At 35.3% G+C, this 13,086-nt stretch overlaps 1 protein-coding gene across 7 annotated transcripts in view; it reads left to right on the forward strand.

Moving 5' to 3' along the window:
• The window catches only part of BIN1 (bridging integrator 1), a 134,738-nt gene that overhangs the window by 84,552 nt on the left and 37,100 nt on the right, over positions 1 to 13,086 (forward strand). For 4 of the 7 annotated variants that reach the window (XM_081313285.1, XM_081313287.1, XM_081313290.1 and 1 more), the window contains 5 exons: positions 2,545 to 2,630; positions 2,869 to 2,944; positions 4,596 to 4,678; positions 8,863 to 8,907; positions 11,482 to 11,626. In XM_081313285.1, the coding sequence (XP_081169411.1) occupies positions 2,545 to 2,630; positions 2,869 to 2,944; positions 4,596 to 4,678; positions 8,863 to 8,907; positions 11,482 to 11,626 (435 nt within the window). The remainder of the gene's footprint in view (positions 1 to 2,544; positions 2,631 to 2,868; positions 2,945 to 4,595; positions 4,679 to 8,862; positions 8,908 to 11,481; positions 11,627 to 13,086) is intronic. The other 3 variants (XM_081313286.1, XM_081313291.1, XM_081313289.1) reach the window with 1 other exon arrangement.

A 13,086-nucleotide genomic window follows, 5' to 3' on the forward strand; every position in this document is an offset into this window, starting at 1 on the left:
GCTGTGTTCTCTTTTGCAATATATTCCAGAAGGTTAATGGATTAAATTGCTTAAGACAGCAAATTCCTGCCTTCCTACAACCCCATTGAAATGCTAGCTAAAAGCGTTCAGATGCTTTCTTTGTAAAACTGGCCCAGATTCAACTATGTATCAAGAAACTCTTTTTTTATGTTCATGAATCAGCTAGGCAGCTGTTTCATCTTGCTGAGTATTGGAATTCTTCAGTGGGAAGAATGTCACATTGAAATCTAATATTTTAAAAAATCAAATTTAAAAAAAAATATAAATCTGCAGAAATTGGCACCTGAAATTTGAAGTGAATCCAGATGACATAGACAAGTAGCTTATATCTTAGCAAATGGTGTAGAGGTGACATAATGCTAAAACACCAACTAATAGGATTAGTATCTTAAAAGATTAAAAATTACTTTGATATAAAAAGTCTGGTAAAGGCAGATCACTAAGATTGCTTGTTCTACAGAAACTTCACCCCCAATGTATTGATTAGTTTCTGAATTATATTTGATATGTTAAAAAGGCGAATTGAAAGAACTATTGTAATCCAATGAATATGCTTGTTCTTAGAATGTTTGCATGCTTGCATATTTATTTCTTGTAATATTTATATTGTATATCACTTCAGTCTAGACAGCTTTAAGCAATACATATGAAAGGAACAGTAACACTTTACAAGTAGAAATGTCAATAAAGATGATACATCATATAGAAGCAACGATATAAAAACATAATTTATCTTTCAAGAATATCTTGCAGTGTTTCATGTTAATTGGTCAAATTCCATTTCTGCCATTTTGCATGCAATTTCTCAGCTATTATAAAATGGTAGAGAGTTGCCATAGCATTCCTTTTTTGCCTGTTCAATTTTGTATTGTATTGTTTTGTATAGCATATCTCAATATTTTTATATTTTATATTATTTTAATTAATTTGCCTTAAGATAAAGAGACAAATAATTGTCACAATAACTATTTTATTGAGTCTGCCAAGGTGACTCCTGTGGGAAACCATAGTATTGCAATTGGGTTTTACAGCCTCTTATTGTATTTTCATAGAGTGAACGTTGCATTGGGTATTTCTGTCTCACAGCATTGGGCTATTTCAATGTAGATATCATTTTTTAGTTCCTAGAGCATGAATAATCCTGTCTGCTGAAAATGGAAAAGTAGACTAGCTCAATTTAAGATTCCAAGTAATAATGTTCTACACAGTTTATACACTTCGAACCCCAAAATTTGCTATTAATTTCTGATTGTTGCTTAATTCAGGCATTCATTATATCAAATCATGTGACACCCTGCCCCCATTTTTAGAAAAACCATCAGTCAGGCACTAGGGTAATTTTACAGAATATATCTTAGCATTTATCTTCACTAAGAAAATATAGTGATCAAAAAAATAAAGGGAACACTTAAACAACACAATGTACTGTATTTAATAGTAGGATGTCTTATCTTGTGTTCCCTTTATTTTTTTGAGCAGTATATATTTATCCTTTAACCAAAGAATCTGACTTGTGTTGCTCATACTAGCACTTTCTAAGAATGACACCTTGACTTACATGTACTGTATAGTCCTTAGGGATCTCTTAGCGTTCCTGCCATTGACTGGTATATAAGCAATTTCGTTTTTCTTCTTGCTACTGAAATGGTAAGAATCCAGTTTCACTATTTATCCATATTATATGGTAGAGCATATACGATATAAAATGAAGCTCCTGTGCATTTACTGGTTAAATATTCCATTTCACTAGCCTATAGATACATCTGTCCCCACTGCTTGTACTTTGTTAGGCTCTTTAAAACTTTGTGCTAGTGCTAACCAACTGGGAAGTATCAAACATTTTTATTAGTTTTACTTTGAACTGAATACTGCATAATTGCACTTTCATAGAATTCCAGAAGTTTGTGTATATGTAATAATCCTTACTGGTATGCAAAGCACTATTTCAAACATTCTTGTTGATGTGTTCTGAGAAAGAACTAGAGTAAGAGGTAGCTTTGTAGATACGCCTTTTGTAACTCCCCATATTAGCCACATAAACCATTTCCATTCATGCAGCCACATACTGGAATTCTCACCTTTATTGGGAACAGATGCCCAACATCTGAGGCCATCTGAGGGCAATGTAGAACATTTCTGTCAGCTGGAAGTGCAAGTGGACTTTAGCTGGCATTCTAATGAGGCCAAGATTAGTTTATCTTTGTACAAAGTAGACATCAGTTTTTCTTTATAGTGACCAAAGCTTAGTTGTCAGAATCTTCTCCCTCAATCCTCAATGGGAGAGAGATGGATTTGTGGGATCTTGATCAGCTTTGCCAAACCTTGAAAGGTAAGAATACTGGGCTCCTGGGAAAGATTGGGATATTGTTACTCCATTTGTCTGCATTAAAAACCTGGGTAGTTTGCCAGCCCATATTCTATTAAATGCTTTCCAGATCTCCACTATACTACATAGTGACCAATATGGAACTTATGTAAACTGTCTTCTGAGTGGTTGCATATGGGTTTGTTGACACCCCACAGGCTGAAGAAGAATTAGTAAAAGCCCAGAAAGTATTTGAAGAGATGAACATTGATCTTCAGGAAGAACTGCCTTCACTATGGAATAGGTGAGCGCTGAAAAAATGCTCGTTATTCTACCTATAAAGAAGCTGAGAGTCTCAGTTGAGGAATTTACAAGATCTTAATTGGTTTTTGCTCCATTGAAGCTCAAGCAAGGTATTCTGTCCATGCTATTTCTTTTGCTATATCACATATTCCACATGAAAGCTGATTAAAAAGTGGGGTAAAGTTGAAGGATAAACATCTGCCCATATCTCTATTGACTTGTACTCTTTTATTTTCTAGTCGTGTTGGTTTCTATGTCAACACGTTCCAGAGTATTGCTGGCTTAGAAGAGAATTTTCATAAGGAGATGAGTAAGGTAAAGTTGCAAGACATTCTTCTTCCTATTGGTATCTCATATAGTTCTCCTTCCCTTTTTTTAATTAGGAAGCTGTGGCTGTGCCATATTTTACTTTAATATAACGGATAAAGAATTTACACCTTCAGAGCAGCATAAATGATCTTTCTCTTCCATTGTACAAATAACTTGACAAGGAATAGGAAGACCACAGTTTAAAAGAGGAAATGTAAAAGACGGAAATTATATGCATCCGTTTACATAAACCTGCAACTTAATCCACTTTGCTTAGAATTTAAAAACCTGCATCAGGCAATAGAAAAAGCAGGTTGGAACATGTCAATATTGAAAGGAGAATATGTAAGGGGTGTCAAATGACTAAATACAAATTGAAAAAAAGTATTTAAGAGGAAAATGGTAAAGTTGTTGAAAGATACAGCTATGCACATTATTTAAGATTCTGCCAAGTTTCCAACAAGGAGTTCAGGTTTGAATATATAAACTTTCAAGGCAGATATTGCCTGGTTCCATGCCTTTGCATTAACAAGACTTCCAAAAAGGCTCCTAAATACTAGACACCCTGGGGAGGGAAATTGTATAACTCGTATTTTGCTCGTATTTCTAAGCTATTGCATATCTCTATAAATACCATGTACTGTGAGTCACAAAGAAGATTTAACAGTATGGGTGGCAGTAAGCTTAGTGAAACTGACAACTTACATGGTATTTGATCCACTGATATGATCAGATGGATGTCGTAGCCAGACATCCAAAAGTAACCCACCAAAATACTGTAAATATTTTTCAGCTAGGAAAAGATGTTCCTGCCACAGTTCAGCCAAGGCATTTAAAGTCTTTACAACAAGTGGAAAAAAACAGGGAGATGGACCACTAATAGTAAAGCTGAACTGAAGTTTCACATTATTTACATTGATCAGACAGTCTGGGTATGCTTCCCCATAGCTTATGGGAACAATTTGAATGTAAAAGTGCTAGAACCAGGCCACACTTACATTACACTTACCAAAAGTGCTATACATTCCAGCAACAGCGCAGCAGTTTATGAGATAAAATCCCGATCAGTCTGTTTCTCTGGAGTAATTAGAGCTGATCCTGTTTCTTCCATTTTTCTTCCAGCAAAAGTGATGCCAAAAGACATCTGTATTTTAGAGTCAGATTGGCCCATGGACATACTGCAGTGGCTGGTGTGGGCTGCAAGCCTAGATGAACTCCTTCCCTCAGGGCATTTCCACTACTTTGGCCTGATGTCTTATTTAGTGACAGACTAAGATTGCATAGCAACCTAGGCGGACAATGGGATGGGAAGAGAGAGAAGGAAGATGGTGTTAAGTCCCACTGAGAAACAGAGAGTCTGTAGGGATGGGAGAGCCTGGAGCAGTATGAATATGTGAAGCTGAGCCAGAGGAGGAGGAGGAGCAAATGAATAAACAAGAACCAAACATATTATTATTTGCTCATATGGCATCTGTTTCAAAACATGTCCCTGGTGGTGTCAGTGAGGTAATATAAATAAGCAGCATAATCTTTCCCTTAGCAAAATACCCCTCTTTGGGGATCCTGAGTATACTTACATATTTCTAAATGGGCTCTTTGTTATACTGACCTGTAATTTCTTTTCCTATTTTGAACTGTTGTTTATTTATTGTCTCAGTTAAACCAAAACCTGAATGATGTCCTTGTGACTCTAGAGAAAGAACATGCAACAAGCACCTATCCTGTTAAAGCTCAGCCAAGGTTAGTATACGTAAACCAATGTATAGTTTTCAAGAAGAATGGGGGAAAAAACCTTCTTTCTTGGTTAAAAGCTGGGCAGCAGCACCATGTCTGTCTATCTTATTCTGTAATTAGTGTCTTCTGATAATATTATATTGTTTCTTTCTCCTTCCATCCTGGCATCCCAAGAAATATTTCCCAGTGCTTTTCATGGTTAAATGTTTATTTCCCTGTCTGCACCAAAACAAAACCTAGATCAAAATGTACCTTAAAATGAGCATGGGGATATATGTGTTTTTGTGTATATAACAATTTTACATAAACACATATTTTAAAAATATAACTACCAGAATGGCAGGAAAAAAGGAAGAAATGTTCAAAAAGAGTAGGAATCCTTGTATTTTTCTGTTTACTTATGAGTGAACCCTTCAGACTTCAGCTATGATATTTTTATCTAGATGGGTCTTCAGAAATTTAGCAGTTGACACTTTGATGGAGATACAATGATGGGAAAAATACATTTCAGTTGGGCTAAAGTTTAATTTGCCAGAATTGATTCTGTTATAACATAGTCTTCTTGACACAATATTCTGGTTTCCATATCTTTGTGTACGTCAGCGTAAGTATGTCTAATAGAACTAATCACATATTCTTTTCCCATTTATCCTTGTCTCCATTTCCCTTCCCTTTCTCTGTTGTTTTCTTCTGTCAATTTTTAGATTGTAAGCTCCTCGGGGCAGGCACTTGTTCTCTTCTACTGTGTAAAATGACATGCACATTGATGGTGCTATATAAATAATAATAAATAATAATAAACCTTATTCTCAGCTCTGGGGCTAAAGGCTGGCCCTTTGAGCTCCTTGACTCTGTTACTTATGATTTATATTCTTAAGGATCACAGCTCCATATCAGACACTTTTTAGCACAATTCCATAAAAAGAAATCAGATTTACACAACAATAAATGTATCTACAATGTTGTCCTTAAGGCTGAATATATTAGTAAATTAAGACAGTGCAATTCTGGCATATAGTAATACACAGTGGCTACATTTAGATGATCATGAATGTGTTTATCTGAACTGGAAAACAGACGTATACATGCACACAAAGAATAATACTATGGATCACAACATTTTTAGTTTGCTATACGGGCAGGGATGTTTTTGAATTGCTGTAGGAAATTCAAGCAAAGTTGGTGAAAATTCTTTGATTCAACCCCTCCCCCCATATTGTATAATTATTATTGATGCATTTAGTATTTACTAATGAATTTACTATTAAATTCATTTAATTTTTTGAACAATACTGTGAAATTCTTTGTGAAGATATTCACTACACTTATATCTGTTAAAGCCAATTCCTACTAGAGGCAGTGATAGGAAGAGGGTATAATATCTGCCAAGTCTTTATATATATATATATTTTATAAATGCACATACACATACAAACACAATATTTTCTCCAACTCTCAACTCATACAGTTAAGGGGAAAGTAGGCCTCACTTTTTTTGGATCAGATGGTTTCTGACTTTCATCCAAAGATGTGAATGATGAAGCAGTTTGGGAACTCAGATTCCCAGCTGCTCTGAGTCTTGGGTTTACTGTGTTTTTATTAATGAGATGCAATATGCCAAGCCATCATTAGGAAAAGGATTATCGTGACCTGACTGTACTTCTTTTGGAAAGCAAACTGAAATTATCTTGCTCCCTTATTTTTTGCAAAACTACTCCTACGCACATGATACAACAAAGGGAAGATGAATCTGGAAATTGAATTGATATCAGAAAATCTAGCAGTTCTTGTGTTCTTGGCAATGAGTGGAATGCTTTAGGTTTTTCAGAGAGAGAGCGCTAATTGTAGAGCCTCTATAAATCACTTTCACTCAATACTGCATATAACTCATCTGTGATAAGAGAAAAAAGATACAAAAATGATGAAGAAAGAATGAGGGAAGCTGAACAAATATATATATATATATATATATATATATATATATATATATATATATATATATATGCAAATTATTCAAATTGCTAATAAAGAATTTGGGAGGCTAAGATGATCATTTCGAACTCTTTATGTTCTCATCAGTTAGTCATACCCTTTATCTGAGATTCGAACCTGGGCTGATTATATATCAGGCAGTGTTTTAACTTCCTGAGCCACGGGTTCTTTCTCTCTTTTTTATTAGCTGGAAGGCAAGGCAAATGTATGTTTAAGTATTTGTCAAGGCTTTTTGAATGGACCTTGCTAATTAACTCTTTCATTCCTGTTTTGGCCTGACTCAGGGCTTATCCACAGGACATAGTCAACTTATGACAGCTCATTATTTGTGCAAATTATTCAAATTGCTAATAAAGAATTTGGGAGGCTAAGATGATCATTTCGAACTCTTTATGTTCTCATCAGTTAGTCATACCCTTTATCTGAGATTCGAACCTGGGCCAAAACAGGAATGAAAGAGTTAATTAGCAAGGTCCATTCAAAAAGCCTTGACAAATACTTAAACATACATTTGCCTTGCCTTCCAGCTAATAAAAAAGAGAGAAAGAACCCGTGGCTCAGGAAGTTAAAACACTGCCTGATATATAATCAGCCCAGGTTCGAATCTCAGATAAAGGGTATGACTAACTGATGAGAACATAAAGAGTTCGAAATGATCATCTTAGCCTCCCAAATTCTTTATTAGCAATTTGAATAATTTGCACAAATAATGAGCTGTCATAAGTTGACTATGTCCTGTGGATAAGCCCTGAGTCGGGCCAAAACAGGAATGAAAGAGTTAATTAGCAAGGTCTATATATATATATAAATGAAGTAAGCAATATTAAGCTTAATATATATAATAATTTCCCAAATATATTTAACAATAAGCAAAGAGAAAGAAAAACATAGGTCTGGTCTGTTTAGGATGTAGATTTGTACCATAAACACTGAACTGGGAGAAAGCCACATTGTAGTTGGTGGGGTTGATTTTTAAGTAAATATGCATATCATTGCTTTCTTAATGCATAGTGATCGTGACAAGAATTATTACTTTGATCTCTTTAAATGAAGTTTTGTTTGTTCCTTCTGCTTGGATCAATGTAATTTTAACACAGTGATTATTTCAGTGCTATAGATTCTTTTCTGTTGATATCTTATCTGAAAGGAGATATGCTATGCTTGAAACAATTATTTGTTTTGTTTTTTCTATGAAGTCTGGCTAAATAGGATTGGTTTAGGCATAACAGTAGAAGTGAAGCTAAAAATAAGGTTTCAGGGGGGGGGGGGGGAAAAGCAAGATTAAAGTCAAAATGGAAACTAGGCATTATTCCATCAGTTAAATTCACAAACCAAAAGTATTTCATAAAATACCTTATCTGTATACTTTAGAAATAGAGATGTAAAAAAATTGTATATCAGCAACAGTATAGAAAGGACATGAAGATACATCATGAGAAAAATATTATGGGATGGCATGGGGATGTCAAAAAAATTGACATCTATTTTCAGCTGACATCATCTGAAGTACAACAATAGTTCAGACAATGTTTTGTGGGGCCATATTTTTTAGGATGCATTTAAAGACCCTCATCCATTCTGTGCCATAATTTAATGTCAAATTAATGTCTGGTTGGATTTGTGGATAGTTATTAGGAAAATATGTAACTGACCTAATCCATATGGTTATGGAGCTTTTAACATTACATTATTGCTGTGACATCGCAATGGAAAGTGATTCCCATGTTGCTAATGTTTAAAGAAGATCAGTTTTCTCAAATTGCAAAAAGACACTTTTCAAGGCTCACTGTGTTCATTGATCTTGTGACAGATCAATAGATAAGGAAACATCAGTTTCCAAAACACAGCCCTCTGCTATAACTATTGCATATTTCTCAGCCCTGTTCCAAATCAACTTTTCTTTTCCAGTACAGCTTTGAGGTAATCTGAGGATGAGTGGTGACAACTATCCTTCTCTTCCTCTTTCATCCACTGGGCACTGACATAGCACTTAATGGGTATATTTTTTTTAGTTGAAAATGTCCAGTGTGGGTACCTGTTACTGTGCTAAGATGGCCCACTGGGCCACATTCTAGTTCCTCTATGAACAAATATCTTCACAGTAATTGCATTAGCTCATGCACGGAATCTTCACCTTTCTTTCTCATTGGTTGAGCCGTGTTGTAATGGAGATCACTTACGTGTGCCGTCCTCAACAGAAAGAAAACTAAACTCTTCTCCAGGCTGAGGAAAAAGATGAGCAGGTACCAGAATGGCAAAGTGATCTGATTTGGATGACAAAAGCAAAGGCCAGGCTGCATTCTAACAACATAGTGCATTGATAGCTTGATAATGTAGAGTTTTTTTTCTTTTTTAATCTGCATGATTTAAACCTCTTTCTCTTAGAATTGTTTGAGATTGTCTTTGTGTGTGTCTAAATAATCCAAATATTTTATTGTTTGTTTTAATCCAATTCCCCCCCAATACATTTTTAGTGGAAGATCATCTGTGGCGTTTATGATGACAGTTTTTATGCTTCCTAATACATTCCTTAAGGATAACTGCAATACTATGTGCTCTGTACCTAGAGATAAATGCTAATTAAGGCAACCAGACAACCTTACACTGTTTCCTCTAATGGGTTATGATAGTGTGTCCTCCCAAATGAGGAAAGGGCATTGCTTTTCCTTTAATGTTTCAAACTGAAGTGGGCCTATATTTTACACATACTGTGCAGAGTTGGTAGGACTACCAAGTTAACTTTGAACTAAGGCCTCTTAGTTTAAGGATGCTAAAGGTTCTATTTCACTAGAAATCTGTGTATAGTTTGTTTTAAATTTCTGCTTGTTATTTGTAAAGCTTATGTAATCCCTTTGTAAGAGCTTAAGTTGATACGTTGCAGCAATGGATATAACAGCGCTGAACGATGATAGACCTTTGCATTTAGAGCAACTATGGATAAAATTTCAGCATTTTTTTTTGAGGAATAGGCAAGTTCATATATTGATAAATAGATTTTTGTTTCAGAGAAATTGTTATGTAGCCAAAAAATTCTCCTCATGTCTTCCACAATAGAAGTGGTGAATTATAATAGTGCTCCTGTTCTTTATTCATATTCTGTTGGTTTGCCTCCAAAAATATTTGAATTTTGAAGCTGGCTGCCAAGTAATTATGGTATGATTAATGTTTCCTTTTAAACTTATTTGCCATCAATTCATGAGGGAAGAGAAGGAGGAAAATGATCTCTTTATTCCATTCAGATTCTGAGTAAGGAGCCCTTATGACTTTGGGTGTTCCTTTGTGAAAATCAGTTGGAAAAGTAACTTTTTTTTATTTCACTTTTTTGTGTGTTGTGATCACAAATCATGATATCTATCCTGAAGAGATGAGTATTAGTTGTACAGAGAAAAAAATAACTCCTTTGAAAGGACATGGATTTCAATAGAGAGAAAAAGCTAAATCGCTCTTGGGAGTACATGGTGTTTTATGACAAACTATTGTAATGAGTGTTTTCTATACTAACTAGCTTGCTGAGTAAATATGCATGATGGCTGCTATGACGAAGTGATAAAACATGTGTAAAAAAAGAGTTCTCAGTTGTTTTCTTTCTACCAGCTGTCTGCCTTTTGATAAGATTTGGAGACACAATCCAAGGCAGAAAAGATGGACATAGTTGAGATGTGATTTGGTAGTTCATCTTTGATTACTTACATCTTCATCTTCCGCATGAATCTCCAGCTGGTTATAGTTAGAACCTCTTAGAACCAAGAATATTTAAGAAAGCATAAGTCCTAATGAATTTAGGACATTTTATTTCACAGTGCAAATTTAACAATAGAAATGTTATGAGAGTTTTAAAAAATTCTATTGCTATATATCAGTGTTTTTGATATTTTTATTTTAAATCTAATATTTGAATATTTAGTTGACAAAATGTAGTGTGCAAAGCAAGTTTTCATATTTTTGGGGATTAGGTCCACTTTTTAACCTTTTCCTTTGCATTATTTAAATAAGAAATCAGTTGTCTCGCCCCTCTAAGCCACATGGCTAGCTCGTTTAATTTCAAAGTACTCATTGTATAACACAGAACACTATAGGATTACACACATATACAAAATTACTTAGGAGACTAATATTTCTATACTTCTTTGGAGCTCAGAGGTCTGCTTATTTTTAATGTATAATGAAAATCATCTTATTTAAATCTTAAGAGAATATCCAAGAGCTGTTTAAGAGCCAAAACTATATGGTAGACAAACTTTGGCACTGCATGTATTGCAATTTAGATCAGAACATGGAAGGAAATAGAGATGCTGATTTTAAAAAGCAAAAGCAAAATACTTCCCCCCCCCTATATATTGCAGTTCAAACACTACCCTTCTCCTGTCTGTTGTTTGGTGTGGGATAGAAAATTTCTTTGGTAGCTTCCTGTGATACATAATCCCAATTATTATTGGGGAGGGGATTATGCTGGATTTCCCTATGTCCATCAGTGGTTGTTGTCTAGTGCATTTAGAGGCATAACCAAGGTACGTGCACATATAAGGCATCACGTAATTTGGTTCTAAGAGTTTCCATTGCTAGCACTGCTCATCCCTTAAACTAGCTATATGTTGTATGCCTTGGGAGTTAGGTTTTGGCAGTGCTTCAAATTTACGTTGTTTTTCTCTTCTTTTGATATTAGGCACTTTACTACAAATTAAAGTAATATCAGTAGAGATGTTCCAAACAGTGCAAGTGAAAGAAGCATTTCAGTCTACTCGAAGAAATACAAAAAAACCCCCTACTGAGATGAGAACTGAGAAGTGCTTTCCGTTTTTTTTCTTTTTTTCGTACAGTGACAGCACCAAAGTAAACAAAACTCCTTCATCTCCACCTGATGGGACACCCATCACCAGCCCTGAGATCAAGGCCGTCAACCATGAAGCAGAGCCATCCACTCTGGAAGCTCCTGTGGGAGGCATCCCCAAGTCTCCCTCTCAGGTAGTGAGTGCTGCTGTTTTCCTTGGGAATTTACACATTTCTACTATGTGTGTCCATATTTTTGCTACAGAGGACAGTTCGACTTCATCTATAGATCAAATACTTTTTCCCCCCAGTTCAGGTTCTTTAATAGTTTTAGGCAAACTGCATTATTTCTCTTTCTCTCTAAAGCTGCCATTTCTTAATCCAGTGTTCTACTTGGAAACAAGCTAGTTTGTATTATGTCATTAATGTGATGCATAATTATTCACAAGAGCAAGAAAAGACCTGGTTAAATAAGATGTCTTGGCATGTGGTAATCTCTGAGTAAAGTAGTCAACCCTAATACCAGTGGGGTAGTAGAATGGAAATATTTAAGCTTCCTGAACCATTTTCAGGCACATTGGTAATTTTCAGACATTGATAATAAACTGAAGGCTACTCTTAGACCAGAAGAGGTTTTCCAATAGGCCTATTACAGCCTTCTCTTTGCAAATTGTTTAATGTCTTTATTAAAGGAAAGGCATCACCAACTGCATCCTGTGTTTGGAAATGACATCAAACATACATGATTTCTCATGCAAACAATGACATTATGTCCTTGCAAGTCACATGACTTGCATGATAACATCATCATACTTGGGTTTTCATTTGACCCCTACTTGCCCTCCTCTGCAGATGCCCATGTATAGAGCCTTGGTGGAGCAGTGGGCTAATGCCTCCTTAAGTAACATCAGCTGCCTGCAATTAGTGCAGGTTCAAGTCCCACCAGGCTCAAGGTTGACTCAGCCTTCCATCCTTCCGAGGTAGGTAAAATGAGGACCCAGATTGTTGGGGGCAATTAAGCTGACTTTGTAATAATGCCGCTTGGGGTGTGTGTGAAAGCCCTAATAAGCAGGCATATACATCGTATGAAGGCTACTGCTAAGCTTGTAAGCCGCCCTGAGTCTTCGGAGAAGGGCGGGATATAAATGGAATTAAAATAAAAATAAAAATATTATTTTATTTTAAAAAATGAACATTTTAGTTTGTTTGCTAAATATCTGTCAGTGTGGCTTTCATCTGATTTAATCCAAGTTCACTTTGGCTTCCCAAAAGTAGCTTTGTTCTAGAAATTTCAGCACCAAACAATCTTTTGAGAACCAACTGCTAGTTAAAAATATAACTGATTTGCCAGCAGATAAATGTGTTTGAATTTAATTATAGTTATATGAAATAAATTATGAATTCCTAGCATGTTAGAGTAGTGGTGGATCTAGCTAAATTAACTATAAGTCATTATAATACAATCACTATTCCTAGGTGAGCACACGTATTAAATTTCTAGTTTCCAAATTGATTGTAGAAACACCCCACCCTGCCTTGACATGCGGTCATTTTTTTAAAAATATGTGGTTGTCCTGTTTTTATAAAACCACCAATCAAAGTTGCAAACAGAATACATGTATCAATCCTATTGGGGAAACTTCTTTGGTCAGTGA

Source organism: Vipera berus (genome assembly GCF_964194415.1).
Source record: "Vipera berus genome assembly, chromosome: 1".
In the NCBI taxonomy this organism is placed as follows: domain Eukaryota; kingdom Metazoa; phylum Chordata; class Lepidosauria; order Squamata; family Viperidae; genus Vipera; species Vipera berus.